Source organism: Antennarius striatus, chromosome 12 (assembly GCF_040054535.1).
Source record: "Antennarius striatus isolate MH-2024 chromosome 12, ASM4005453v1, whole genome shotgun sequence".
Lineage (NCBI taxonomy): Eukaryota > Metazoa > Chordata > Actinopteri > Lophiiformes > Antennariidae > Antennarius > Antennarius striatus.
Window position 1 is genome coordinate 10,042,465 of NC_090787.1, and position 14,072 is coordinate 10,056,536.

General features: G+C 41.5%; 1 protein-coding gene across 1 annotated transcript; it reads right to left on the reverse strand.

Moving 5' to 3' along the window:
• Positions 1 to 297: 297 nt before the first annotated feature.
• LOC137605010 (indian hedgehog B protein-like) lies at positions 298 to 7,225 on the reverse strand. Its single transcript, XM_068329321.1, has 4 exons — positions 6,416 to 7,225; positions 4,965 to 5,122; positions 4,663 to 4,766; positions 298 to 2,484 (listed from the first exon to the last, which is right to left on the reverse strand). The coding sequence occupies exons 1-4, from the start codon at positions 6,719 to 6,721 to the stop codon at positions 1,739 to 1,741; spliced, it is 1,314 nt and encodes a 437-aa protein (XP_068185422.1). The 5' UTR covers positions 6,722 to 7,225; the 3' UTR covers positions 298 to 1,738.
• Between the last annotated feature and the right edge of the window lie 6,847 nt (positions 7,226 to 14,072).

Genomic DNA, 14,072 nt, shown 5'->3' on the forward strand with positions numbered 1-14,072 from the left:
CCCTTTAACCACAGACAGTCATGCAGCGTTTGCATCCTTCCAGCTGCTCCCATGTACTCGTTCACGCATCAACATGTAAAGGGTGATTAGCAGCACATGTTTAAATCATAGCAGTTGGCCAAGAATCTTCTATTGGGCAAAATCCAAAACAGAAAATAGCTTTATTACACCACAGTGTAATTCATTGTTCTTACTGATCAATAATATTTTAAAACCTTGTGGCTATCAAATAATGCACAGACCAGTTTGGTTTAAAACAACTTTATATTTCAAATACAAACTGAATGCACAGAACTGCCAAAAATAACAATAGTTTACATTATTTTCTAAAAATAGATCTTTAAATAGTCTCTCCAATTATAGCTTAATATACATATGTGACAAATCTTTTCGTAAGCAAATAGAGTAACGCTTGTGAGGTCCTAAACTTTTCACAAGTATACTCAAGAGGAGTAGAAGGAAAGGACAATATGACTTATAATGAATTCACCTACCGCATCTGCTTCCTTCACTGTTACAAACAGTTTTCACCTGTGCTAATCTATAGGCCTGAAGTCCTAGGAGACAGATAAATAGACCATGCAAAGTAAAGCCATCAAGTAACTTACTATTCAAGATTAAAGAGATCTACCTTCAGTTATTTAACAGGATGCATAGCTTTAGTTTAATACAGTAGTTGAATACAGCCTGAGTGTTGTGTATGCCCTACATAGATACAAATGACCTGAACATCGAGAATCCAAAACAATGCAAAATATGCAAGAAATTAAAACCCTTTAAATAAAAATGACTACTAAACACAAGAAGATGTATAAATGAACCACATGAATCAGTTCTGAACAATCAACTTAACTGACTGGCTGCTTTATTTGGAAAAACAGATCAACACTGTAACCTCTATAACTCCTCGCTGCACCAGAGCTTCACTAATGTTACAAGTCATGCCCTCACATTCAAATGCAACAAAAGCAAACTGCTGCACTGCCTTCAGTAAATGCATTATTTCTTATGTTGTACATTTGATCCTGCTACACAGTGAAAGCTCTATAAATAATCAGTGGATTTACTGCAGTGACGTTTCTGTCAGTAAACAGAATTTTTGTTGCATCTCCTTCCTTTGTAACCTCACTAAGTACATGACGTACGTATCGAGCTTCGTATCACACCTTGTCCACGCTTCGGCCAACTTCCATCGCTTCCTCATCACTTTTCTTCCTGTTTCCTGTCACATGTTGACCAAAGGTGTTCCAGAAGTTGTCTTACACAAATGATGAAACCTGAATGCTTCACTTCACCGCCAAGTCTTTATTCTACTGAATACTATTACTTTGAATGAAAGTGCTTATTTGTTAATCTCTGAGACATAAATGTGCAAATCCTAATCTGAATAAAAAAAATAAATCACCTCATGCCAGAAGTTATTTTGTTATTGAAAAAAAATGTTCATTAAAAATTTAAAAAGCACTTATAGAACTGTCATACATTTCCTGTCATATCTCTTTATTTGCAGTACTCTAAATCAAAATTACTAAAACGATAAATCCTCTCAGTCTCCTGTATCTGACTTCTACACATGTTTATGCATGTGACCTCTGGAAACATTTGTTAATGTACAGCTGGTGAAAAACAACAATAGAAAATCAGTTATCTTTGGCTGTCTTTCAGTCTGTGCTTTGGTTCTCCTGGATACAGGTGGGGGGGGGGGTATGAAGAATCATTATGAATGACTCTGTGGCCCCTATCTATGACCTTCCTCCATACCCCAGGGGTGGAAGTGTCCAGCGTCCAGCAGCATTTGCCCTAGCCTCTGTAGAAGCGAAGCATACCAGTGCAGACCATCAGTCTGTGGTTCTGAAGGTCCCATCAGGCTGTAGAAGAATCTCAGTGGGGCCAGGACCCAGTGGGCTAAATGGTGGTTGTCCACTGCAGCATAACAGGATGCCAGCACGCCATTAACAACTATAGACCCGTGCTGGGTCAGGGGGGCATACAACCCAGTTTTCTTGCCTTCTTCCACAAAGGTCACGATAGAAAGCGTTGGCTGTTCCCCAACTTCCCCTTGTGATGTAACGACACACTGTCCTGGTCGCACCTCACTGGCAAAAACCGCCCTAAGCCCTGCTTGTCGCCTGGGCCCTCCCCACCAAACTGAGCCCAAACCTGATTCTTCGTCTGTTTCAACCCGCTTCGTTCCCCCTGACCCATCAGTACAGTCTGTGACAAAGACCAGGTGAGCAGCAGTTAGAGTCAGAATAAGTCCTGCGTTGGTGCCAATGATGTAGAAAACCTTTGTGGCATTAGGCTGGTGATCCAAAAAGGATAAAACTGGGCTGTAGAGGAGGGGGCTGCTATCATCTACTGTTGACGAAGCCAAGACATGGTCACCAGGGCGCAGGTCACGCAACCGTTTAGTAGCCCCACCCTTGAGGGTCACCTGGCCATCACCGGAGAAGCAACCACCAGTTTTGGCTGCAACTGAATGTTCTAGAGAGATGAAAGAAAAACAATGGATTATTTTATTTTGCATAATGAATTCATGTCACTCATTTGTTTGCACAGTTTGCACTGATGAGTCAAAAATAAGAGGTTGAGTTGATGATGACTTTCTCTCAGGAGTGGAGCGACAGTGGAGAAGCACATTCACTTCAACTTAGGGTTGCATGATCAGAGAGTGATCTAACAGGTGAGACTTTGACACCCGGCTCAAGGACGCCTTTATCTCAGCGATCTGTGGTAGATTGTAGCATGTGTATATGATGTGACTTTTGTTCAAACTTGGCCTTTTCCAATTCACGTTTTCTGACACACCTCAAACACTGCTTTGATCCACAGATCAGTGTTTCCGTTTGATTCTGTGGTGTTTTTTTGATGGCCCAATTCTCGTGTGTGAGAGTTTAAAAGGATTTGTTTGCAAACTTCTTTCAACAGGTTTGTCTTCATGCATTCTACTGTATATGTCTGAGGCCTGCAAATCTGACTCAGGACTGATTGCATTGTTTCCAAAAAAGAGTAGAATTTTTAATCTGAAACTTATCAAACGTTCGGTTGGTTCACAGGAATGTGTTTCAAAAACTGACAGTTGAATATTTGATGAGAAAAGGTCTCCTGTTATTTTTATATAATAAATGAGACAATTGCCTTCGCTTTGTTATGGTATGTGTGTCTATTTTGCTAGTCTACTTAAGTTGAAGGACAACACGATCAGATATGAATCAGTATTGTGGCCACAATACAAAACTGTTACAAAAGCATGTTTCCTCCTTATTTTAGGCTTCGCATGTATCATTCCTAAGATGTATTTAGACTTTCTGTGATGCCACAGGATGCATATTTGAGCTGAAATAGGATGTCCCTTTAAGAAACAGTGAGACGAGGTGGCAAGGAGAGGCAGTCAGCAAGAGCTAATGGATAACCAGCTGATTGTATCACTGCAGTTTGAGCACGACCCGGGGGTGAGAGAGACAGGAAACACACAAACTCAGACTCAGCTCTAGATGTTTTTTTGGGTTAAAGCACAGTTACTGTTATGAACTGAGTCACATGACCACTCTCAGTCTAAATAAAGAAAGGGTGTTGGCACATTGTCATGAACTTGATCCCTAAAAATTCATCCAGCTGTTTTGGTAAACAAGCTTCAGAATGAACTCATAGAAAGCAGACTGGTGATAACAGGAAGGAACACAATAGAATATTTGCTCGGATGACTGATGGTGGAACTAGTTAGAAATAGGAATGTCAGGAGTATTAATCTCTGTATGTATGTGTGTGTGTGTGTGTGTGTGGGAGGGTTGCCTTAAAGCAGTCTTAAGGCAGCCAAATATTTGTCCAAGGTGTGTGTCTGTAAGCCTGAGGGCTGCAGAAAGGAGGGCTGTGACCGGTAGGTGATAAGACTTTGATAAGAGATCTGAAAGGAACCTACTGAAGGAAAAGCAACAGCAAAACAAAGAGAGAGTTAATCATCTCACAACCTACTAACCCCAATGGAGTTCTACAACATAGCTTGGCATCAAATAGCATTACCAGACGTGGGTAAATGGATTTCTATAATGTAACAAACGTTACAATAGCTGCAGGTACAACGCCATCAAGAATTTATGGCATTAAGGCTGTGTTTGACTTTGGTTTCACGAAGGGTGTGTTGGAGCAATGTCACTGACCATGGCAATGAATTAAAAGAATAAAAATCTGTATGGTTGAAAAGAAGGAAGAAGAAATGATGTCACTTTAAACTGACATAGTTGTATTTATGTCTCAGTTAACTGTATAAAGAATCTTTGTTTCATCCACTGGAGATTGCCCCATTCATTTTTTGATCAGAAACATATAATATTAGATATCATCTCACCACAAATCACAGCACAGCCTTGGTCAAACATGTAACTCTACACTCACAAAGGAAGATCACTTTAAGAAGAAGTGAAAATGAGAACAGGTAAGAACACAGGTGCACGCTCTCCTTTGATTGGCTCCCAATAGGCCAAACACACAAACACACAGGCTAACGGCAACTGTGGTGAAAGGTGAGGTAAACCATCAGTGAAACGCCAACTAAGGCGCTGAAATCGACCTCGTTAGTAATGAAAGCTGGCTACTAACACAAAAAAAACATACAAACACACTAACAGATAAGGACCCACACTCCCATTTACACTCAGCTCTTACCTGACTTGACGCTGCAGTGGATGTGGGCTTTGGACTCATAGTAGACCCAGTCAAATCCAGCTTCTACAGCCAGCCTGGCCAGCATGGCATACTTATTTCTATCCCTACGAGAAGGAAGGCAAAACTTATCAACTCCAAACCAAGATAAAAATATTTAGGGGCTACATAAATATTACCCAGTCCAAAAAAAAAGGTAGTGTCAGTCACACAACTTGATAGGTTTTTGAAGTGATGCTATGCAAACTAACTGCTGGCTGTGCTATTTCTAGCCTGACTACACCAACAAAAAAGTTCACACCAACCTGTCTGAGGTGGTGATATCAACGGCACGTCCCTCATAGTGCAGCGAGTCCTCCGAATGATGACCATCCTCATCCCAGCCCTCCGTGACTCTCAGCTTCACACCAGGCCACATGTTCATCACAGAGATGGCCAAGGAGTTCAACTTGTCTTTACAACGCTGCAGAAGGAGGGGAAAGGCAGGCTGTTAGAAACAGATGAAACGAAGCCGTTCTTGTAATCCTGAAAAACTTCAACTGAGGACAAAGACAGCTGTTGTCAGGAGACTTGTGATGTGTCTGAGGAAAGGCTTGAGAGAGAAAAAAAAAGACTCATGCAATGTGGCTGATGTGTATGTGTGTGTGTGTGTGTGTGTGTGTGTGTGTGTGTGTGTGTGTGTGTGTGTGTGTGTGTGTGTGTGTGTGTGTGTGTGTGTCTGATATAAATCTGTCATCTCTTTAAGGCAGAGGCAAAGAAGGTTAAAAAAGAAAACCGTGGGTAAATGGATATGAACACTTTAGCGCTGAGAGGAAAGAGGAGAACAAGAACGTGTCCATAAGGCAACAAGACAAAGGTGATAAGGGCATAAGGTGACTCCCAACAAACCCACTCATAAAGGAATGCAGATAATTGCTCTGTTAAATTCGTCAGTGGTCAAAGTACACACATATGCATACTTTCTTGGGATGATTGAGCAGTTTTCAAAATACTTACTTAAGATCTGAGGTGAAGATCACACAGGAGCTTTATTTCCTCAGATGTAATGAATCTGATTTGTAGCTATGTGACGCTTACGCCACACTCATCGAATGTCTTCACGAGAAAATAAATGAATTTATTTGAGATGACTTTTTTCTGCGCTTGTCACCTGGTCAATTACAAATAGTGTGTGTGCTCTATGCTGAAAGAGCCATTGCTCTTGTATTTATATGAGTGAGAGGTGCCTACTTGTGTGCCAAGTAGACATAAAGACAATAATGAGGAAATAAGATTAAAATCGCTTTAAATATATCCTACACAGGCTTCTACGCGCTTCTGTAGCCTAATGGGAAATTGTAGGGTAGTCTTACAAATGGAGGATGATTGAGAATAAAACAAGGCTTAGAATAAGGAGTGAAAGCAATAAATTTCATGGCAAACGCAGCGTGTCGGGTAGCACAGTCCTGAAGTGAAACTAGGGTCCGACAATCAATTCAATCGATGGTTTTTGGTTTAAACATTTAACCGACAGCAAACACTCAGCAGACAATTGGAGGCAACAGAGACTCTGATCTAGTCTTAAACGGTTCTCTTCATGGAACGGTTTGCTGCAGTCACCTGTCAGGTCTGGATTAACCATGTCAGATACTTCTGTTACGTTTTTATGTGTTTCTAAGGAAGTTACTCTTTTGTGAACATAGGTCCAGTTTTTGCGCACTCCTCATCGCAAGTTTTTTGCCGCCGAGCCCACCCTGACCCCGTCCATCCGCCTTACCTGGGTCATCATCCTGTCTGCTCCTGTATCCTCCTCATCTTTAAAGATAATATCTGTGTTGTAATTCGGTGTCAGTTCTTTAAAGCGCTCGGAATTGCGCGTTATTTTGCCCTCGGGTCTCCCGCTGGCCCCCAGGGTCTTCTCCGCCACGTTGGGGCTGAATTGTTTGTAAGAGAGCGGGATGAGCTTCTTTGGGAGCCGCCTCTTGCCGTACCCCCTCCCCGGCCCGCAGCCCTCCGAGACAGGTGCGAGGAGGAGGACCAAGGCACACAGAGAGGCGGTGAGAAGAAGGAAGGAGAATCGCATCGCCCCTGGGGGAGGCAGGACTCTCTCTTGGGGGTGAGAGAGATGTCTTCAGTACCTCCCCGGTTCACTTCCCGACTCCATTGTCCGTAACTGTCGTGGCATCACGTCCGAAAAAGTCGGATAAATGAAGCTGCATCGGAGACCATCAGGACACCACAAAGTTTTTAACTGCTCCAAAAATAAAAATAAATTTTAAAAAATAGAAAAGTAGCGCAATTGAGAAACTTTGCTCCCTCCGCCGCACAGAATCAACAGTCAGCGTGCGGGCTGTAAAGTCCGTGTGTTTAAATAAACAGGTTCAAAGTCGATTTGCTGGGCGAGAGAGAGCTAAAGAGAGTAGTTACTGATAACCAAGTGGCAGTGCTGTGGTTTTCTCTGCCTCTGTCCTTCGCGCCGGGACTCTATCCCATCATCAGCCTCCGTCTCCCGCTGCGCGTCCGACGCGTCTCGTCTCCACATGCGCCCCGGCGTCACGACCGACTGCTGCCTTCCAGTTGAATTGAAGGGATTTGAGTGATCCAAAACGATCTGTTGCCACTTCAGACCGCACCCCTGCCAGTCCTGCCCTCCAAGTCTCTCTCGTCTCCCTCTCTCCCTATGCTCTGCCACCCACCCCGCCCCTCCAGGGGACAAGGCGCACTGGAGAGCCCAGTCCGCAGGCTGCCGGCAAGCAGGGGAGCAGCAAACACCGGCCTGACTCTTTAGTGCTGCCTCGTCGTATCTCCACTTGTTGTGGTTTTCTGTGTCTGCCCTTGACTGCTTGTATGCTGTCACCCCCAAGGGTTCTGTATCAGAGTGTAAGCAACAGACAATCTATTTTCCTAATCAATTTCCCGGAGCAGGCAGCAGTTGTTTTTCAGGCTTAATTCCGATATCAAATAAAATCAAGAGGTCATTGATGACTAATGTTTGGTTGGCTGAGTGGGTAATGGGGTAATTAAGACAAAGTTATTGCCTGAACGTTGGCTGACAGTCAAACAGACTACCAGATCACATAAATTGCTACCAGATCACATAAATCTGTGACTCTTGAAACAATCCAGTGTTATTGGACTAGATAACAGTCCTGATCAATCAATAAGATTAATAACTTAATCAGCAAAATTAATAACTTAATTTTCAAGTTATCTTTTTAGTACCCTTTGCCTTTATAAATCCCTGGCTTCTGGCAGCATGTGGCTAATACACCTCTCTCTACACACACGCACAGGCACACACACACACACACACATACACACACACACACACACACACACACACACACACACACACACACACACACACACACACACACACACACACACTGTTTAACACCAGCAAACCCAACCCCTCCAAATTAGCTCTTCAAATATTTGCCAGCAGAAAATCAGTGGTCTCACCTCTGTTTCTAAGGGCAGTCTCTTTTGAATGAACTGAACTGTACAAGGCTGAGGGTTTCCACAATTTATGTTTTATTATTTGTGAGTGTAAACATCATAAAGTATTTTTGCAGCTCCACTGCTTTTCATGTCTCTTGATGGAACAGAAACGAGCAAAGAGACAGATTCACACATAGTAAACAGCCATGTATAGCAGTGTTTACCCTTTAGCTGAAATAGAACATCAACCAACACTTGCGTAAATTCATCAAAACTTTCCTGGTATGGAACATACGAGCAAAACGAATCACAATTTGTCAAATAGAAGTGTCAGTGTTTTACTGTGAGCCATGTGAAGTGGAAATGCGCTGATAATGAAGTATTAGCTAGGGGTGTCACAAAAAAAAATCTCTCAGCATGGTTGTTGATCGTACTGATGATTCCTTCTGACTAAAATGTCTTCTGACATAGCTACAGAGATGGACAGCAATGATTGTGGTGGCTTGATGACTTTTCTTTGTTTTTATGCTGTGGCTTAGATGAGAAGATTAATGCTTCTGTTATAAATGTCCATCATTATGTATCAGGCTACAACCAACAACCCACTAGCATAGTCGAAACAAAGACTCAAAGCAGGGGGAAACTGCTTTCCTGACCTAGTCCAAAGCTAACAAAATCACATACTAGCACCTCCAAAGGTGATGCCTACCCATTAACGCATCGTAGCTCAGTTATATCTCGGCATATCCTGACAAACACTGATTTGTATGAATGGCAAGTTTCCGTTTTTCAGGAAGTTATGTTCCAGACGACTCCTTGGCAGGAAAAAATAATTTAGGTTTTCCAATGGTTGCCTTTCAAACTCTCAAAGATTGATGAAAAAAAAAAAAAAACTTCAGGAAGTTCATGCTCCAGCCCAAAGAAAAGTGCAGCACATGAATCCTTTAAAGCATTTTGATAAAACCATAATTAACTAAATTTATAGGATAGGTGGATTGTGTTTCATACAGGCAGAAGGCTAACTGTTTTCAGTCCAAATTTAAGTAAGCTACTCTAACCAGCTAACTCATATTGACCATACAGACATAAGGCTATACTGATCTTCCATTTCAAGTCTTCAAAAAAGCAGTGAATATTTTTCAAGATATATTATTAAGACTTAGTGGTTCGTCCTCAGCCTCCTCCTGCTTGTTGCAGTAAAAGTTTTTGAGCCACTAACTAGCAGCCTGCAGGCAATGAACAGGGATTACTGGACTTAGCAGACCTACTACAGGTGGCATCCAAGGATTAAAACACAAAGTTATCTAATGCAGAACTGATCCATCACATACAGGCATGTACAGTATGGTATGTTTATACTGCCTGTGTTTGAGAGTTGAGACCTATCTGCTTCATTTAATGATGTTTTTCTACATATTTGTGTGCAAGAGCAGAAATCTATAGACTAATGTGAACGGGCATATGCTTTCCTGTATTTATCAACATATTTTGGGTGTGTATGTGCATGCATGTGTGTGTGCGTGTGCATGTGTGTGTGTGTGTGTGTGTGTGCGTGTGTGTGTGTGTGTGTGTGACATCCGTCTTTTGAAGATTCCAAATACGGGCGGGGCTCGAGCCAGGCCCGCTGCCTATTCAGAGTGGCTGTCGACAATGCTTCAGAAGTGGTTGCATTCTCCCATCTATCCTCCCATTCCTTCCCTTCAAACATCCGTCTTTCAGTTGCCTTTGGCCCCAAGAAAGGGCATCATGGCAGACGACTTCAAGCAGACAACAATCGGATCAGACCAAACCAGTGTGGTGCCTGAAACCTCTTCCCTCTTTCTTTAATATTTATCAGCCTGTCATTTTCTCTGTCTTGCACTGGGTCTTTTATGGCAAGTTCACACTGAAATTATGCTTTCCTCCACTGGTTTTGCCGTTTCTGGGTGATTGATGTTGGGACCTGTAGAAGAACCATGGAATCTGGTAAATGCAAGCCCTGTGATTTGATATATTCAAACTGCCTGCTGACCTACACTGTAGCCGGAAGTGACCAAAGTCCACATCTATATGTCCTCATTTGCTATGAGGCTATTCCACTTTAATACAAATATGTCATTTCCTGCGTACATCTTGCCAAGAGATCAGTTTGTATTACATGTCTATGACATGTATTACAATTACATGTCCCATAATCAGCTTGTTGCACAAGGTTGTCTTCTACTGGATACAAAAACCACCTACTGATGTCTGGAAAACATTCACAGACTTTTACAACATATTGTCACACAAGGTTCCAAATTGAAATTATTAATTTTACGTTAGGATGACAATGACACAAGATTGACATCATTTGCATCACGCTGTTCACATTATTTGCATCACTCAGCGTAAACAGTCACACTGATTTAAAGTTTTCCTAAACTGCATGCTGATCATGTGAATATGGTATTCGGGTCATTGTACAATAAGGCAATGGTTTTGCATGCTGCAAGGTGCAATCTTTAATACACATGTGCAGGCCTGCAAACACACAAGCAAAATACACATATCCTGCATATGAAGAGGACACACTAAAATGCTGACGGACACACGCTCGTACACCAGGCCAGCTGACAAGCTAACCAAGCATCAGGCGCTCGTCCATTGATGTTTGTTAAAGTTATTAATTTTCTCTGAGAAATAAGAGGCCACGGTGGCAGGACAGAGGGATATGGGTGCCAGCCCCAGAATCTCTCTCCGCTTTCATCTGCTGGCACTGAGGCTCTACGAGTCCACAGCTCAAGGCTTTTACATGGACGTCGGGGTTACCCACGCTTACCCGGCATTCTGACCAACAAAGGATCTGAGTGGGGCAAAAGGAAGAAGACACAGATAAAAAGAAATTAAAAAGAAAGAAATGAATAGAAATAGAATGTGAAAAGAATTACACAGGGAGAGAAATAGATCATGAGAGATGGCAATAAAAATGTACAAATGGATTTAAGAGTGAAATATGAAGTTGGTATAAGAACAATCAAGTAGATTGGGGGGTTGAATGAGTAAGAGAGAATGAATATATGGCACATTAGCTGGTAAACAAGTGAGTTTGGTTGTTTTGCAGTCAGTGGAAGCTAGCGTGTTTGTGGCTTGTGGTGATTCGCTGTAATGGAAGTTAAAGGACGTTATGCTCAAGGTAACAACAGCTGGTGGCTAAAACCACCATGCCTCTTCCCTTTCCTCCTTCTTCTATCCGTCCGCACACTCCAGTGTCCAACTACAGACCACAATAAATACCTAACACTGACTCTTTGTACACTTCTTACGTTAAGCATTACCACGGTTCTGCATGAAACATAGGAAGTCTTAATCTCTAAAAACAAGAAGATAAAATAAGCTGCATGTGCTGTACTTAGCTGTCACGTGTTTTGCCATGTATTTTGGCAGGTACTTGGCCAGTGTAAGCAATTTAGGAGTTAAGTTAAAGTTGAACATGGCAGCCAATAAAAACCAAAATGACCGAATCTGTCTATCAATGGTTGAGAGTGGCACCAATACTAGCCCTGCTAAAGGCCATTTCAGTCCTCTGTGTTTGGTCAGACAGAAGGAAAATAAAAGCAGAATGATATATAAGTGGAAAACAGGCTAAATGTGGCTTGGAGTTAGCGGGATAGGCTAGCCAACGCATGGCAAAAGCAAACAAAGAGCCAGCCAGAGGTGGAAGTATGCTGTGCTATGACACCAAACACATACGCTTGTCTGCGGCAATTCATTAGCATTCATACAATCTATATAATTGCATTATTTAAAGACCCTTCCAAATCAATCCCATAAACTACTACACTACTATTACTACATGTCCATATAAAGAACAATATTACATTGGAATAAAATCGTTTCTTCAATCATTCTTGTACCATCATGAAAGCATTTTTACAACCACAAATAACAACCACAAAAGGTCTAAAACTGTGGAATCAAATGTTTACCTCATATGGAAATTGGACTTATAGATTCCCTTGAATCACATATTTAATTTATTAACTACATGGTACAGTATTATATTTGAAGTTCCTTAAAAAGACTAGACTTTAACTTAGACTTCGAGGTTGAGCTCAAAAGGCTGACTTGCTTGAAAATTGTTGACAAAGACTTGAGTCAAATTTGTATGAAGTGTCCTAATAACAAGTCCGGTAGCTGGGTGATGCCAACAATAATGCTGCTGTACCCTCTCCATGTCAAATGAGGGAATTTTTTTCTCCTCCCTCTCTCAATCCCTCTCCCTCTCTCCTGAGTGTGTGCCACATCTGTGGGCTCTGTGGTGATGTTTCTCTGCTCAGAATGGATTCACCAGCTCAAAAACGTCCTTATTATATTTATATTAAATATAATAAGGACGTTTTTGAGCTGGTGAATCCATTCTGAGCACGAGAAACATCACCACAGCTGCACAGACTGTGGGCACAAAAGAGGAGAGAGAGGAGAGGGCAAATGAGAGAGGCAAACAACAACCTAAATGGAAAGAGGATGGAAAAGGACAGGCAGGTAAGTAAAGAAAGAGGGGAATTAGGTAAAAAAAAAGTAAATAAAAAAGGTAATTTTAGGTTGTTAGAGCTGGGGAAAAAACATTTTACTTTTGAAATTTAAAATGATTATCTACTGTCCTTTTTACAATACAACAAGAAATCATCTTATGAAGGACAGCATGAAAAAGAATGTAAGGTTAGAAGGAGATTGCAGAAAGATGCATAAAGGCACAAATAACTGATACAGGGATACAACATCACTCAATGACTGAACAGCTTCTCCCCCTTTATTTCACAATCTGTGGGCTTTATTTGTGTTGTCATCAAAATATATGAAATGCTTTTGGCCAAGAGCCTCTTAAAACATCACTTTCCAGCTTCAAGAGGAAGATATCCAGGATGGTCTGACTCCAGGATGGTCAGACGTGTTCAGATTGCCTTCAGCTTGAAAAGAAGAAGCTCTCTCAACAGAGTACTGTGAGTCAGTGAGCAAATGTCTTCAGGACCCAGTCCTGCACCGGCGTCCTAATTATATTCTGTTTAATTCAATCTGGGTCAGTTGTATCATCATGTCTAATACCTGAAGGATCTTATCAGAAGGAAGGCAAGAGAGAGCAGGATTTGATTTATGATCAGACATGATCATCACTGGGACTAAACAGATCACAGGCTGTCCTTTCAGTCCTGGTGTTTTTAACAAAATGAAACAAACACATTTATGCACGGTTGTCAGGGTGTTTGTGGCCATTATGCTGTGCCTATGAAGACTTGGTCTGGATGTCTGGCGGGCCTCATCTGATCATGTTTTACAGAAATGGGTTGTTACCCTCACCTTCATATAGTACAATAACAGAGTCTTGAGCTGGAGGCTGCAACAGGTGGATAATGTAGTGAAATGATGAGTGGAATAGTGTCAGAAACACCACGAAACAGCAACTTAATGCACAATGACCCAGTGTTGGCCTACGTCATATTATATCCCGATGTATAATTATATATTTATACACATATTTGAATATATTTATTTAAAGAAAATGGATTAAAATATACTTAACTTTTATCATAAATATCATGATTTCTGGTTATGTTAGACCAGCAGAGAAGGCCTTGCTGGCCCTGACCCACCACTGATATAGATGTGAGATTCTTATCAAAGACCTTCCCTTGGAGCATGAGAGCAAATCTTTTGAAAGTGTTATGCCCTGCACTGTGTTGTAATCTTTTCAGGAAACTGAAATATTTCAGGACAGACCTGGACTAATTTAGATGTAATGTGTTGATTACATTTTCAAACTTGGATCATTGCAGATTTAACAGTAACCACAAATATTTTGTACACAACACAAAACACAGAAACCTATCTGCGAGAGTTTAACAGCTGTGCCTGAAGAATAAAATTGATCACACTGGAATAGTTTTGTTTAATTAAAAGCTGGGTTAATTATGATTGTAAGCAAGAGGAAGTGATCGTGTTTCCTCCCAATAAACCTGAGCCCACAGAAGTGACAG

Coding starts and splice junctions, on each gene's coding strand:
- LOC137605010 (XM_068329321.1), bottom strand. CDS start 6,721: ATGCGATTCTCCTTCCTTCTTCTCACCGCCTCTCTGTGTGCCTTGGTC. Junction 5,123..6,415: donor CAGACAGGATGATGACCCAG/GTAAGGCGGATG, acceptor CTCCTTCTGCAG/CGTTGTAAAGACAAGTTGAA. Junction 4,767..4,964: donor GATATCACCACCTCAGACAG/GTTGGTGTGAAC, acceptor TCCTTCTCGTAG/GGATAGAAATAAGTATGCCA.